This window comes from Perissodus microlepis, chromosome 3 (genome assembly GCF_051167445.1).
Source record: "Perissodus microlepis isolate ML-2025 ecotype Zambia chromosome 3, ASM5116744v1, whole genome shotgun sequence".
NCBI classification, from domain to species: domain Eukaryota; kingdom Metazoa; phylum Chordata; class Actinopteri; order Cichliformes; family Cichlidae; genus Perissodus; species Perissodus microlepis.
In genome coordinates, this window is record NC_140463.1 from 33,916,045 (window position 1) to 33,928,009 (window position 11,965).

Sequence of the window (11,965 nt, forward strand, 5' to 3'; positions counted from 1 at the left end):
AGCTTCTCACTCTAATATATTTAGACCAAGATACAAGTTTTCCTGAATATTTAGGGGGGGGGGGGGAAGAAAGAAAATTAAACGTTGGAGAGCCATAATTATTCATTTCTACCCCTTTTTTTATGACCGTGAGTTCCTTACAATGAAATCTCGACAATCTCTTACATCCTGTGTCAGAAACAGTCAAAAATGATGCAAAGTACACAGTAGTAAAGCTCTACAAGACAAATAATTTCAAAGTCAGCTTTAATGCAGTTTTGTCCCATTTAAAATACAACTTTGTGACTTTTTAAGCTCCTGAAAGGGGATCACCAAAAAGTGATATTTATCAGTTAGCCACCTGCAAGATTGTGAACCCTAGAAACTCCGAAGTATCGAGCAGATGGACGAACACCAGGTACAAACACAACAGGTTGTGTGTGTCTTGGGGTGCTTTGAAGTGCAGCAGTGGGCTTCCTGGTGGGACGTTGCAGTCCTAGAAACAGATAAAAAATAAATTAGATTTTGAAAAAAAAAAAAAAAAAAGCATAATTTCCAGCAGGTGAATAAGTTACTGTACCTGCTGTGGTCTGCACTGTGCGGATGATTTTACCAACTCCAACTGTGTCAGACACAAATCTGTACATTGTAAAGAGTTGATGGAGACTAGACAGAGGATATGTACACTGCACGATCACCCTGGGAAACAAGGACAGCTTTCAATGTCATGGATCGATGCAGATGGGGAAAAAAACAAATAATTAATTAACAGGAAAGTTTTGAGATTCATACCTCTCAGTGGCATCACTAGAAACCAAGTCCATATTCTGGTCATTCTTGTTGTAGAAGATCTCATTTTGATAAGTCACGTGATCCTTTCCAAGCTGAAGAAAAAGTACAAAGTGAGGGCAAAGCAGCACAGGGAGGGGATGCCACAAATCAGTAAACTCAGCTTTTACCTCAAATATGAATCCACAGCTGTTGACTGGAAAAGAAAAGAGGGCCCTGGTGCCATTCATATCTTTAGGCCCACAGGAGTTGTCCATGAGGTTCATTCTTAATGTTCTCCCTCCACCTGAGACTACTGGAGGCAGGTTTGCCACCACAGTCATCATCCCATCAGTCGAACACACTGCATAAACAGATGGATTTTAGCATGATGGGTAACTGAGACCATCTGCGACAATAAAGCTTGGATGCACTCACTAATGAATTCTGGGGGATTGAACAGGCAGGTCTTAACTGTGGACGTCTGGACTTCTGATGTTTCACGAACTCTCACAAGGATCTCAAAAGTTCCTGAGAATCCCTTCAAAGTGACGTCCTGCCAAACACATGCAGCACTTCTACATTTAAACACAATTCAAACCTATTAAGAACAAACTGATCATGCCAACAGCATTTCCCTCATCTACCTGGTATTTATACCCATGAGTGGCAAGTGGCACATCAAGTTGCAGACTCTGGCTGTCATTACTCAAGATGTAGCCACGCCGGTCTGCCAGGTCTGAGGTTAGCACGTCTAACCCGATGGTTAACTCCCACAAGTAGTCAAAAGGCTGATGGTTCAGCTTGAAGCGTATCCCGGACTCAGAGCAGACCGCGTCAAAGGCTGGAGGTGCTGTCGGATGCAAGCTCGTTAACCATTCTTAAAGCTTTTGCCAATATTGAGTAAATAATCAAATAACTTACAGACATCTGTGAACAGTGCCACAATGGATGCCAAGCGGTAATAAGACTCGTTTCCAGGTAGCACAGCCAGCGTGTAGTTAATATCCAGCATAAACTGAAGAACTGCATCTTCTATAAAGAACTATGAAAGAAAACAAATTCACTAAGATGAGCAGGATTTAAGCCATCATGTTGTGAATGTTAATAATATTCATTTCAAACATAGGTAACAAGTGTTTATATCAAAACAAAATCAAAGAGTCATCGTTTTCACAAGGGCGTGGTGGCGGTAGGGTTACCTTCTGTTTGACAACAGGGTCGTGGAACAGCACCTTCAGTGTGTAGCCATGGGTGCCGTTGGGATGAAGAACTTCAGTGACTTTGTAGGTGCTCGTATTTGTAAATGGCAACGTAAAGTCTTGTTCATTCAACTGGATAGAAGCTAACATGACATCTTCAGGAACATCGCCGAGATAGACGGTGAACATCTGTTCTTCAAGGACTGTTTGATTATGAGTGAAAATCGTGCAGGGCAACAGGGGAGTAACCAGAGTCCTGCGAAACTGGAGCATGGTATCTACATAGTCACGATCTACTGAGATCTGCTCCACGGAGAGGTCGAAGGCATAAAACTCATAGAGGCTCCCAATAACAAAGCTCTGAAAGACAAACATGCAGTTTGCATGACTTCAAACTTTACCATTAGATAAACTGCTAGTCTGACTGAAATATGTTTCACAAAGGATGTAATACAAGATAAATTAGTCACATGGCCACAAAGACCAACATCTCTAGAGTAAAAATAGAAAAATAGGATGACAACCTCCTTGCAACTAAGAGAGAAGGAAGGGGGGAAGTTGCCTGATGATTGACTGCAAAAAAATTCAAGACCAAGACAGCGTGCAAGTAGTTGCAGCAACCTCCAGGTGACCTATGGAATCGCCTTGCAATTTGAAAGTGGTCACCTGGAGGCATCCTGTCTAAACAACTGTTCTGGCTTGGATTGCAGTCCCTCTCATAAATGTTGCAATGAATCCATTCAAGTTATTAAATGCTTAAACAAGCCATCCCTGTGCATCATCCAATTCAACATTTTACAAAGCATCCCCAGAGCAATCCAAAAGCTACACTTAGCATGCACTGCAAAGAAATTTCCAAGTTTGTATGATCCTCAGCTCAGCTTAAATATCCATCCTCTGACCTTCCTGTGTCCTCCTTCAGCATTATAAGGGATGCCGATATGGACTGTGCCTTTGTGCTTCTCAACAATGTAACCCCTCTTCTCTGCAATTAGCTGCTCCATGGGATCCCCGTTCAGTCCAATCCTGATCTGTGTGCCACCGACACTCGGGTACAGCGCCTCTGGAGTCTTCCACATCATATAGCCCCCGTCATCAAAGTAACCTTCATCTGTTAAGAGAAACAACATTGCAAGTCCACCTGATCCTAAGCAGAAAGTCACTAAAATGACATAAAGGCAGATACTGACACATGGAGCAAGCAGCCAAGAGGTCGACCATAAGGACAACCCAGTTTTGTCTGGAGAACACAGTTGCATACACTGCCTCCACTGGAACATCCTCCACCTGCAGAGAAATGCACGTAAGCCTTGCTTTGCATCAATGGTTCAAATGCAGATTCTGAATCTGTGGTTTACCTCAGTGCTCAGTGAGTCGGGTTGTCCATAGGGCGTTCGAAACAGAAGTCTTCCATCCCTCGAGTCAAACGTATAGCCCCGCTTCCGTGCTTGTGACACATTCATGGACGGCATCTGCTCCTCCGGTCTTTGAAAAGTCACCTGCCAGTCTGAAGAAGTGGTGCTGCGTACCTGGGGGAAAGGTACAAATCTTAAGACTGTTTACTTCCTGAGTGAGAGATTTACCCGAGTGTAAGACTTACAGCTCTGACTGCATTCTTGTTGTGTCCGATTGGGACAATCGGACAGGTAACATCACTCCTCACAGACACCTGCACAGAATTCACCAAATTACAGGGTGTAAAATTTTCACCACTAGATTATGAGTAGAGTGCAGACTGCAGTCAACCAAGTTCTGTTTTCTTACCCTCTTCCTATTCAAGTGTATAATCCTAGCTACGGTGGCTGCTATAGAACAGACATGTTTTAGTCAGCCAAGAGATCAAAAACATTACATAGACCGTAATCCATAAAGGCCACTGCCAGCCGGGATGCAGATCCACACATCTAGTTTGCCACTTTCTGTGGAATGCCATCAGTCCACTGCATACCTCAGCTATCAATTCCAAGTGAGAAGCATCCACCTTTACTCATAGAGAGACTGCAAAACTAAACTAGCCTGATACAAGTCAATGAGTCAGTGAAGCACTTTAATTTAAAAAGTTCTGACTTCAGTTCAGAAGGTGAGGAAGATTATGACATTTTATTACGGTGTGGGTGGCATTGTCCTTCATGTTTATTTCTTTAGTGACTGCAACCCATTATCGGGGGGGGGGGGGGGGGGGGGGGGGGGGGGGAGAATGCAAACCTGCTACTGTATTTTTAATTGATTAATTATAAGAACATGTTTTTTGGGGGGGACATGCAAATATAGATTAATGTATATTTATCAGTTCAGTATTCATTTTTTCCTCCATTTAAAGAAAAAGCCTCAAAATTACTGACTGTACATTTAAAAAGAAAAATCTTCAGTGGAAAAAAAAAAAAAAAAAAAAGAAGAAAAATCCAAATTTACCTCCATGTAGTTCATCTCACAGGTAACCTCTCTGTGAGACCATTGGAGAGATAAAGTGCAGGTCTTGTTCAGTGCATAGCTGGCCTCCTTTCCCTTATGTGTAGCGATCAAGTTAAAATTAAAGGAGAACATGTCATCCTGAAATACCCAGAAGAGAAAATTTATCAAAGCCTTCTCTCTTTACGCAGCAGCACATTTCTGCTTATTTGACTGCTTGCACATACTTTGTTGTCAGTGTGGCAGCTGAAATAAGAAGCTCTGAGCTCCACGTGGCCCAGGAGAGGGAGAGCACTCACGGTATAGCCACACTTTGCAGCATACTGTTCAGTGATGGCATACACTCCTGTTCTATCTTTACAAAAAGAAGACAACCTCAGTAGTCATGTAGCTCAGCAGTGGCCAGAATTATCAGACGAAAGAAGCTTTTAAAAAAAAAAAAAAAAATGCTCCAATGCAGAAGGGAAGCTTTTAAGGGGGACTTACCCACAGCCTCAAAGCGAAGTTCCTTTCCAGTGAAGGAGAGATCAACAGCTATCATGAAATAACGCTCACGACACTCCATATGAACTCCTGCATGAACAAAGCAAGTTTTAAGTACAGATTAACAGTTTTTAAAACACTCCCTAATCACATGCATTTTACCATCCGTGATGAGATCACAAATTGCAGCTGAGCACATGGAGAGGAGAAAGGCCACACTGCAACACAAAGGGACATGTGATTGAAAACCTAACTGGAAATTAACTTCGTAAATAAACTTGATGATTTCCCAATAAGGCAGCTTACCTAAACTTAAATGCCATACCCATTGATGTTGGCAGCCTGAGTGCTAGCAAACTACACTTCTAACCAACACAAGCTCAAGTAAATCACGTGTTTGGGATATCCAAACCACATCAGCAGTAGTCTGTGTGAGCTCAGTTGCGTTTGTTAGTACATTTCTTGACCCCTGAAGTTAAAAGCAGAGTTCACTTTTAGCATCAGCTGCAAGTGATTTAAAGATGAGTTGATTATTCAAAGGCTGCACCTGTGAGTGTAACTCTGAGAGCCTCTGATTGGCCAGTGACACTACCAGAATATAAGTACTGATATGACGGCTTCAGGTTTCTTCCCTAGCCTGACGCAGGGTTTTCAGTGCACTTTAGGTGCTACTGATAAAGTTGCAAAGGTTCTTGAGCTTAATGTTTGGCCCTTCTGTCTGTGTGTGCAATTTCAAACTGTGATATTCCCATTGATAAACACTTTAAAGTGCACTGAAGCATAAATCTGCAGTCATTTGTGCATATGTCTGGATCTTATATTTATTTATTTTTTAGATTTCATTTTCAAATCTTGTTGAAATCCTCAGTGGATCACAAGTTGAAGTTCAATCACAGGATTGGAGTAAGGCTCTTGCAGCACCCTCTGGTGGACAAGGGATGAACTGCACCACATTTTTTCACACTGTAATGCAGGGGTCCCCAATCCCAGTCCACGAGGGCCGGTGTCCCTGCAGGTTTTAGATGTGTCCTTGATCCATCACAGCTGATTTAAATGGATAAATTACCTTCTCAACATGTCTTGAAGTTCTCCAGAGGCCTGGTAATCAACAAATCATGTGATTCAGGTGTGTTGACCCAGGGTGAGATCTAAAACCTGCAGGGACACCGGCCCTCATGGACTGGGATTGGGGAACCCTGCTGTAATGTAATAAATATGCAATGAAGTGTTTCAGAAGTAGATCGTATGTTTGTTAGGTGCCACCCTCCACCCCTCGATAAAAAGTCTAGTCTACTAAATATGTGCAACAAAAATAAAACGGATGGTATACATGCAAAATTTGGAATTGGAAAAAAAAAAAAAAAAAGGCAAGTGAAGAATAAACATTTAGTGCATCATGGGAAGCCCTCAAGAGCCAACGCCTATTGCAACATAACTAAGGGGGAATCCTGAGCCACCCAATCCAACCCTAACTATACGCTTTATAGGAAAGCTTGGAACCTAATCTTAAAAGCAGAGAGGGTGTCTGTCTCCAGAATCCAAACTGGGAGCTGTCCTCACAACAGGGGCCTGAAAGCTGAAGGCTCTGCCTCCCATTCTACTTTTAAATAGCAGGAACCATATGTAAACCAGCAGTCAGAGCAACGTGCTTTATTGGGGTGAAACGGTACGATGAGGTCTTTAAGACGGGCCTGACCTTTAGATTTTAAATTTGATTCTGGATTCAACAGGGTGGTACAGAAACCTCTTACCTGAATTTGGAAGCAGGAAATTATTTCATCCAAGTCTGTCTTAAAGACATGCCTGCAGTTTGTGTCTCACCTGGCTTCCATGCCCTTACTTAATAAAACTGGTGATAAATAACACTACCTCAACTTGTCAACTGAGTGGCTCATTAAAACCAGAGTTTGCATTTCCAGTACTGGTTTTGGTTGATATCCCAGCTGGCTTCAGTGCTCTTCACAAAGCCACTGTAGTCCATGGAATATCTATAGATGAGAAGCATTTGTGACCTAAAGATGACAACACCAAGTTTTGATTGTTTAAGCAAAAGTCCAATTTATATTTTGTCATGATTACAGTAAACTGATGTCATTGATATGGAACAATTTAAAGCCAATGATGTGAGGTCAGCAAATCAAGTATTAAGTGTTTCAGGGAGCAAGACAAGTTACACAGCTTGTTCCAGCTTTGCAATGAGCCATTTGAACACCGCTTTAAAGTTCCCAGAATTAAATGCTTTAAGGTCAGATGTTAGTAGCAAAGAACCTTGAGTAGCTATATAGATGCCAGGCCATTTTCCTATGAATTTCACCTAGTCATACAAAGACTTCATAAAATCCTGAGGCCCATGTTACAGTAATTCTGACACCGATTCCCAGTCTTGTACAAGTTTCAGCAAACGCGCTCTAGTGTGAACAGTTCATGGCCCTCAAAGCGGCCTGCATGTGCAAAAGAAGACATCACACATAACACGCTGTTTAGCGAAGTACAAATGGCAGCTACAGAGCTCGGTGTTGTTGCAACAGTCTAACAATTTCTGCAGTCGTAACCGACAGAATTTTGACAAATTAGAGAAAGAAGGACACTGAATGGGAAGGGGGAGCCCGTGCTTTAACAATGGCCTTGTTTGCAGCAGTGGCTCCTACCTCTGCAGAGGTTGGTCTTCTCTAGCGCTGATAATTGGCGTCTGTCTTGTGTCAGTGACGTAAAAGACTGCTTTAATGTAATATGACCAGTCAAACAGCAGTCACTTTCTAAAACATCAAATATGTATCGGATTCAGTACCACATATGAAAGTGACCTGGTCGGATTTGAAAAGACCGGATTTGTGCTGTTCAAACTATCATACCATGATTGGATATGGGTCGCATAGGGTCCAAAAAAAAAAAAAAAAAAAAAAAAGTCAGATTTGATGCGCTTTCGCCTGCAGTGTGAACGCAGCTTAAGTGACAAACTGACAAGAATGGATCACATGCTTCATTTAAGTCTTTATTACATAAAAATAATAATAGTGCAAGTCTTAGTTCTTTAAATGACAGTAAATACATTTACTTGTGAAGATTCCTTTAGTCCTGTGGAGAGAAACACTACAATTTAGACACTTCCAATGCTGGCAAATTCTACCTGGTATAAAAGTAGTGCAGACCTTTGTTTGAGAGATTCTTTAAGAAACTCGACACTTTAATGTACTTTGCAGAAGGCTGGTAACGAGGTCGTACGGTCACCGATCTCCTGGTGGATGCACTAGTGGGATCCACTGCGGGACCTAGAGTAAGAACATAATTGAACTTAACATTTTCAGTGACACCGATAGGCTGTTTAATTGTTAAACCACCCACCTTCAATGATGCGGTTAGAATGCACAATACGACCAACGCCAACTGTGTCAGACTCAAACTTGTATGCCGAGAAGAGGGCATGTAATCCAGCCACAGTATATGTGCACTGCAGCAAGACCCTGGAATACAAGTTACATTTTAGTAGTTGAATGGTGAAAACCCAAGTAGCTGAGGGTGAGGATGCATACCTGTTTTTACTGCTCAGATTTTCTGGATTTCTCACAGAGCTGAAGATGATCTCATTTCTATAGGTCACAGAGTCCCTGCCCAGCTAAGTAAAATAAAAGTTTTAATATATGGTACAAATGATACATAAAAGATAACATTTGTTCATTACCATAATTATAGCTCCACAGTCATTAACAGCAAAAGAAAAGAGAGCCCTGGTGCCATCTGCATCTTTAGGCTGACAGGATTTGTCCCTGAGGCTGGTTTCAGCTGGGCTCCCTCCACTTGGGATTGGCAGAGACAAGTTAGCCACCACGTTCACCTTCCCATTGGTCGAACACACTGCACAGACAATTGAATTTTAACATGATGGGTAACTCTGAGACTGTCTGCAATAGTCAAGACTGGATGCACTTACTAATGAATTCTTCAGGACTGAACAGGCAGGTCTTAACTGTCGACGTCTGGACTTCTGATGTTTCACGAACTCTCACAAGGATCTCAAAAGTTCCTGAGAATCCCTTCAAAGTGACGTCCTGCCAAACACATGCAGTACTTCTACATTTAAAGAGAATTTGAGTTTAAGGACAAACTGATGGTGCCAACAGCATTTCACTCGTCTACCTGGTATTTATACCCATTCGTGAATAGCGGCACATCAAGCCGCAGACTCTGGCTGTCATTACTCAAGATGTAGCCACGCCGGTCTGCCAGGTCTGAGGTTAGCACGTCTGAGCCGATGGCAAGCTCCCAAAAGTAATCAAAAGGGCGATGGTCCAGCTTAAAGTGTATGCTGGACTCCGAACAGTTGGCATCAAAGACAGGAGGCGCTGTTGGATACAGGATTATTTAATACCATTTCATGCTTGAGCTGAAGACTAAACACAGGTTCAAGACTTACAGACACGAGTTAGAGCTGTGACTGTTGTTTCATGATAATAAGGCTCATTTCCAGGCTGAACAGCTAGTGTGTAGTTGACATTCAGGATGTGCTGCATTGCCACAGCTTTTCTGGAGAACTAACAGGAAACATTTTAAGATTTTAAGAACCAGCATGAAATACAGGGGGTGGGGGGGTGTTAATCTCAACGATTACCTGCAGTTTGACAATAGGATCATCAAAAAGCACCGTCAGTGTGTATCCATGGGTGCCGTTGGGGTGGAGAACTTCAGTGACCTTGTAGGTGCTCATATTTGTAAGTGGCAATGTAAATTCTCGTCCATTCAGCTGAATAGAAACTAACACCACGTCTTCAGGGACACCGCCGAGATAGATGGTGAATGTGCGCTCTCTTACAAGAGTTTCTGAAACAAAAAGCCCATCAGAATATGACCACAGCGATGTGATGCAGTGCATTAGATACACTTACGATTTTCAGTGAAAATGTGGCATCGCAGCAGGGGAGTGACTATAATCCTGTGAAAACGAAGCCTGGCCGCAATCTCAGCCTCGTCGACTGAGATCTGCTCCAAGTAGAGACGAAAAACGTAGTATTCGTAGAGGTCTCGAGACACAAAGCTCTGCAAGAAAGTCAGACTATGTCACTAATATTTCGTCTTAACCTGAAAGCTCTGCTGTGATTAGAAGACCTGCTGAGTCCAAGTCTACAGCTCTAGTGCCTTCTTACCTTCCTGTATCCTCCTTCAGCTTTGTAAGGGATACTGACTTCCAGGGTGGTGTTAACCTTCTCCACGGTGTAGCCCCTCTCCTCTGCAACTTTCTTCTCCACAAGTTTCCCATTGGCTCCAATGCTGACCTCAGTCTCATTTAAGGGAGACACCAGACTGTGGAGCAGCTCAGAAGTCTCCCACATCATATAGCCACCGTCATATGACCCATTATCTGTGGACACGCCATTGTTGTTTCCTTATAAGTATTTGGGTTAAAAGACAAAAACAAAAGCAACCCCCCTAAAACACCAGGATTAATACTGACGCATCGAGCAAGCAGCCAACAGATCTACCACGAGGACAACCCAGCTTTGCCTCGAGAACAGGACTGCATGGACCACCTCTACTGGAACGCCATTCACCTGGAAAAAAGAAACAAATTGGAAATTTTACATAAGCCGGGAATAAGATAATTAACCTTTACAGTTTCTCATCCCTTTACCTCAGTGCTGAAAGAATGGGGTTGCTCATACGGTGTCCGAAACACAAGCCTCTCATCTGTGAGAGCAAACACGTAACCCAGCTTCCGAGCTTCAGAGAGGTTCATGGGCAGAAACTGATCCTCTGCTCTTTGAAACATCACCTTCCAATCTGAGTAAAGGGCCTAAGAGGAAATGCATTTCAAGAGAAGCCCACCCAAATTTGTAATTTTAGCTGTGCATAAAAATTAGGTTTGGCAGTTGCACTTAAGGTGAAACATACGGGTTTGAAAGCAGAATCGCCGTTTTCCACATACGGACACGTTGCTTCACTCCTCACCGACACCTGCAGAAAATCCAGGATTATAAGAGATCTCAAGGAGTTCCCTGGATAAAAATGCTACAGGTTGAATCCAAGCTTACTTCCATGTAGTTGACCTCACAGGTAACCTCTCGGGGAGACCACGGGAGTGACAGAGTGCAGGTCTTGTTAAGCGCATATGTGGCCTGCTTCCCTCCACGTGTTACAATCAGGTTGAAGTTGAACGTGAACACTTCATCATCCTGTGTAAGTGCATGGGAACACCAGGTTGCCATCATAGAGAACAGACAACACTTAACGTGCAGTAATTAAGTCTGGATAAATTGTGTTGCGGCATACTGCATCATTAGTATGGCAGCTGAAGTAAGAGGCTCTGAGCTCCACGTGGCCGAGAACTGGGAGAAGACTGATGGTGTATCCACACTCTGCCGCGTACTCCTCGGTGATGGCGTGTACGCCTGTGCTGTCTGGGCGACAAGCCGGAGGTTAGTGAGATTTAACATGCACCAGGATGGAGTTACAGCCAGTCAGAGACTCACCGACAGCCTCAAAGCGAGGTTTATCCCCAGCAAAGGAGAGACCAACAGCTATCATGAAGTAACGCTCACGACACTCCATTTGAAGAACTCCTACATGATTAAAGATTTTAGGGATTGCTTTTGCATTGCTTTTCACAGCTGCTCTTACGAGAAGCAAACATTTAAAGCTCACCACTGGGAATATCACGCGTTGAAGCTGTCCGCAGCGACAGGAGAAAGAGCACTCTGTAAGATAAAACGGATTTAAGTCTCATGGAAGAAAGCTGCTTCGGGAGCAACTCAAACTGGTGTGGAAAACACCTTACCCAAAGCAAAAACAAAAGGCCATAGCCACTGATGTGTTGGTAGTGTCTAAAACTAGCCTGGATGCTAGCAAACTACACCTGCTAACTAACACAAGCTCAACTGTCACGTTGCATATCCTGGTCACACTGGCACCATGCAGTGCTGAAACCCAAACCAGCTTTTATTACCACACCGGCCGGGCAACCGCTACACCCCCATGTGTAGCCTGTTAGAAATCAAGCCATCTTTCAATCAGCAGACCAGTTTCATGGCAGCACAGGTGTTGCCAATAACAACACCAAGAGTCCTTCACTTGTGACCATAGTGATACAAAGCTACATGGTATGGGAGCTTTTTTTTATCATCCATAAATCAACG

The 11,965-nt window shown here is 43.1% G+C and overlaps 2 protein-coding genes across 2 annotated transcripts; both read right to left on the bottom strand.

Annotated features, from left to right (window-relative positions):
- Positions 1 to 229: 229 nt before the first annotated feature.
- On the bottom strand, positions 230 to 5,328 carry LOC146391272 (uncharacterized). The gene is made up of 17 exons (XM_084924130.1): positions 5,148 to 5,328; positions 5,004 to 5,059; positions 4,845 to 4,931; positions 4,586 to 4,713; positions 4,362 to 4,499; positions 3,550 to 3,618; positions 3,308 to 3,478; positions 3,140 to 3,236; positions 2,852 to 3,060; positions 1,950 to 2,309; positions 1,672 to 1,792; positions 1,395 to 1,600; positions 1,186 to 1,303; positions 939 to 1,111; positions 772 to 863; positions 560 to 678; positions 230 to 475 (listed from the first exon to the last, which is right to left on the bottom strand). Exons 1-17 carry the CDS (start codon positions 5,168 to 5,170, stop codon positions 333 to 335), a joined length of 2,310 nt encoding a protein of 769 aa, XP_084780256.1. The 5' UTR covers positions 5,171 to 5,328; the 3' UTR covers positions 230 to 332.
- Positions 5,329 to 7,809: 2,481 nt separating this feature from the next.
- Positions 7,810 to 11,750, bottom strand: LOC146391273 (uncharacterized). Its single transcript, XM_084924129.1, has 19 exons — positions 11,608 to 11,750; positions 11,475 to 11,527; positions 11,303 to 11,392; positions 11,103 to 11,230; positions 10,865 to 11,005; positions 10,725 to 10,787; positions 10,465 to 10,626; positions 10,288 to 10,384; positions 9,980 to 10,194; positions 9,722 to 9,872; positions 9,448 to 9,656; positions 9,253 to 9,370; positions 8,976 to 9,181; positions 8,770 to 8,887; positions 8,521 to 8,693; positions 8,372 to 8,454; positions 8,184 to 8,302; positions 7,991 to 8,110; positions 7,810 to 7,916 (listed from the first exon to the last, which is right to left on the bottom strand). The coding sequence occupies exons 1-19, from the start codon at positions 11,628 to 11,630 to the stop codon at positions 7,873 to 7,875; spliced, it is 2,313 nt and encodes a 770-aa protein (XP_084780255.1). The 5' UTR covers positions 11,631 to 11,750; the 3' UTR covers positions 7,810 to 7,872.
- Positions 11,751 to 11,965: the final 215 nt, after the last annotated feature.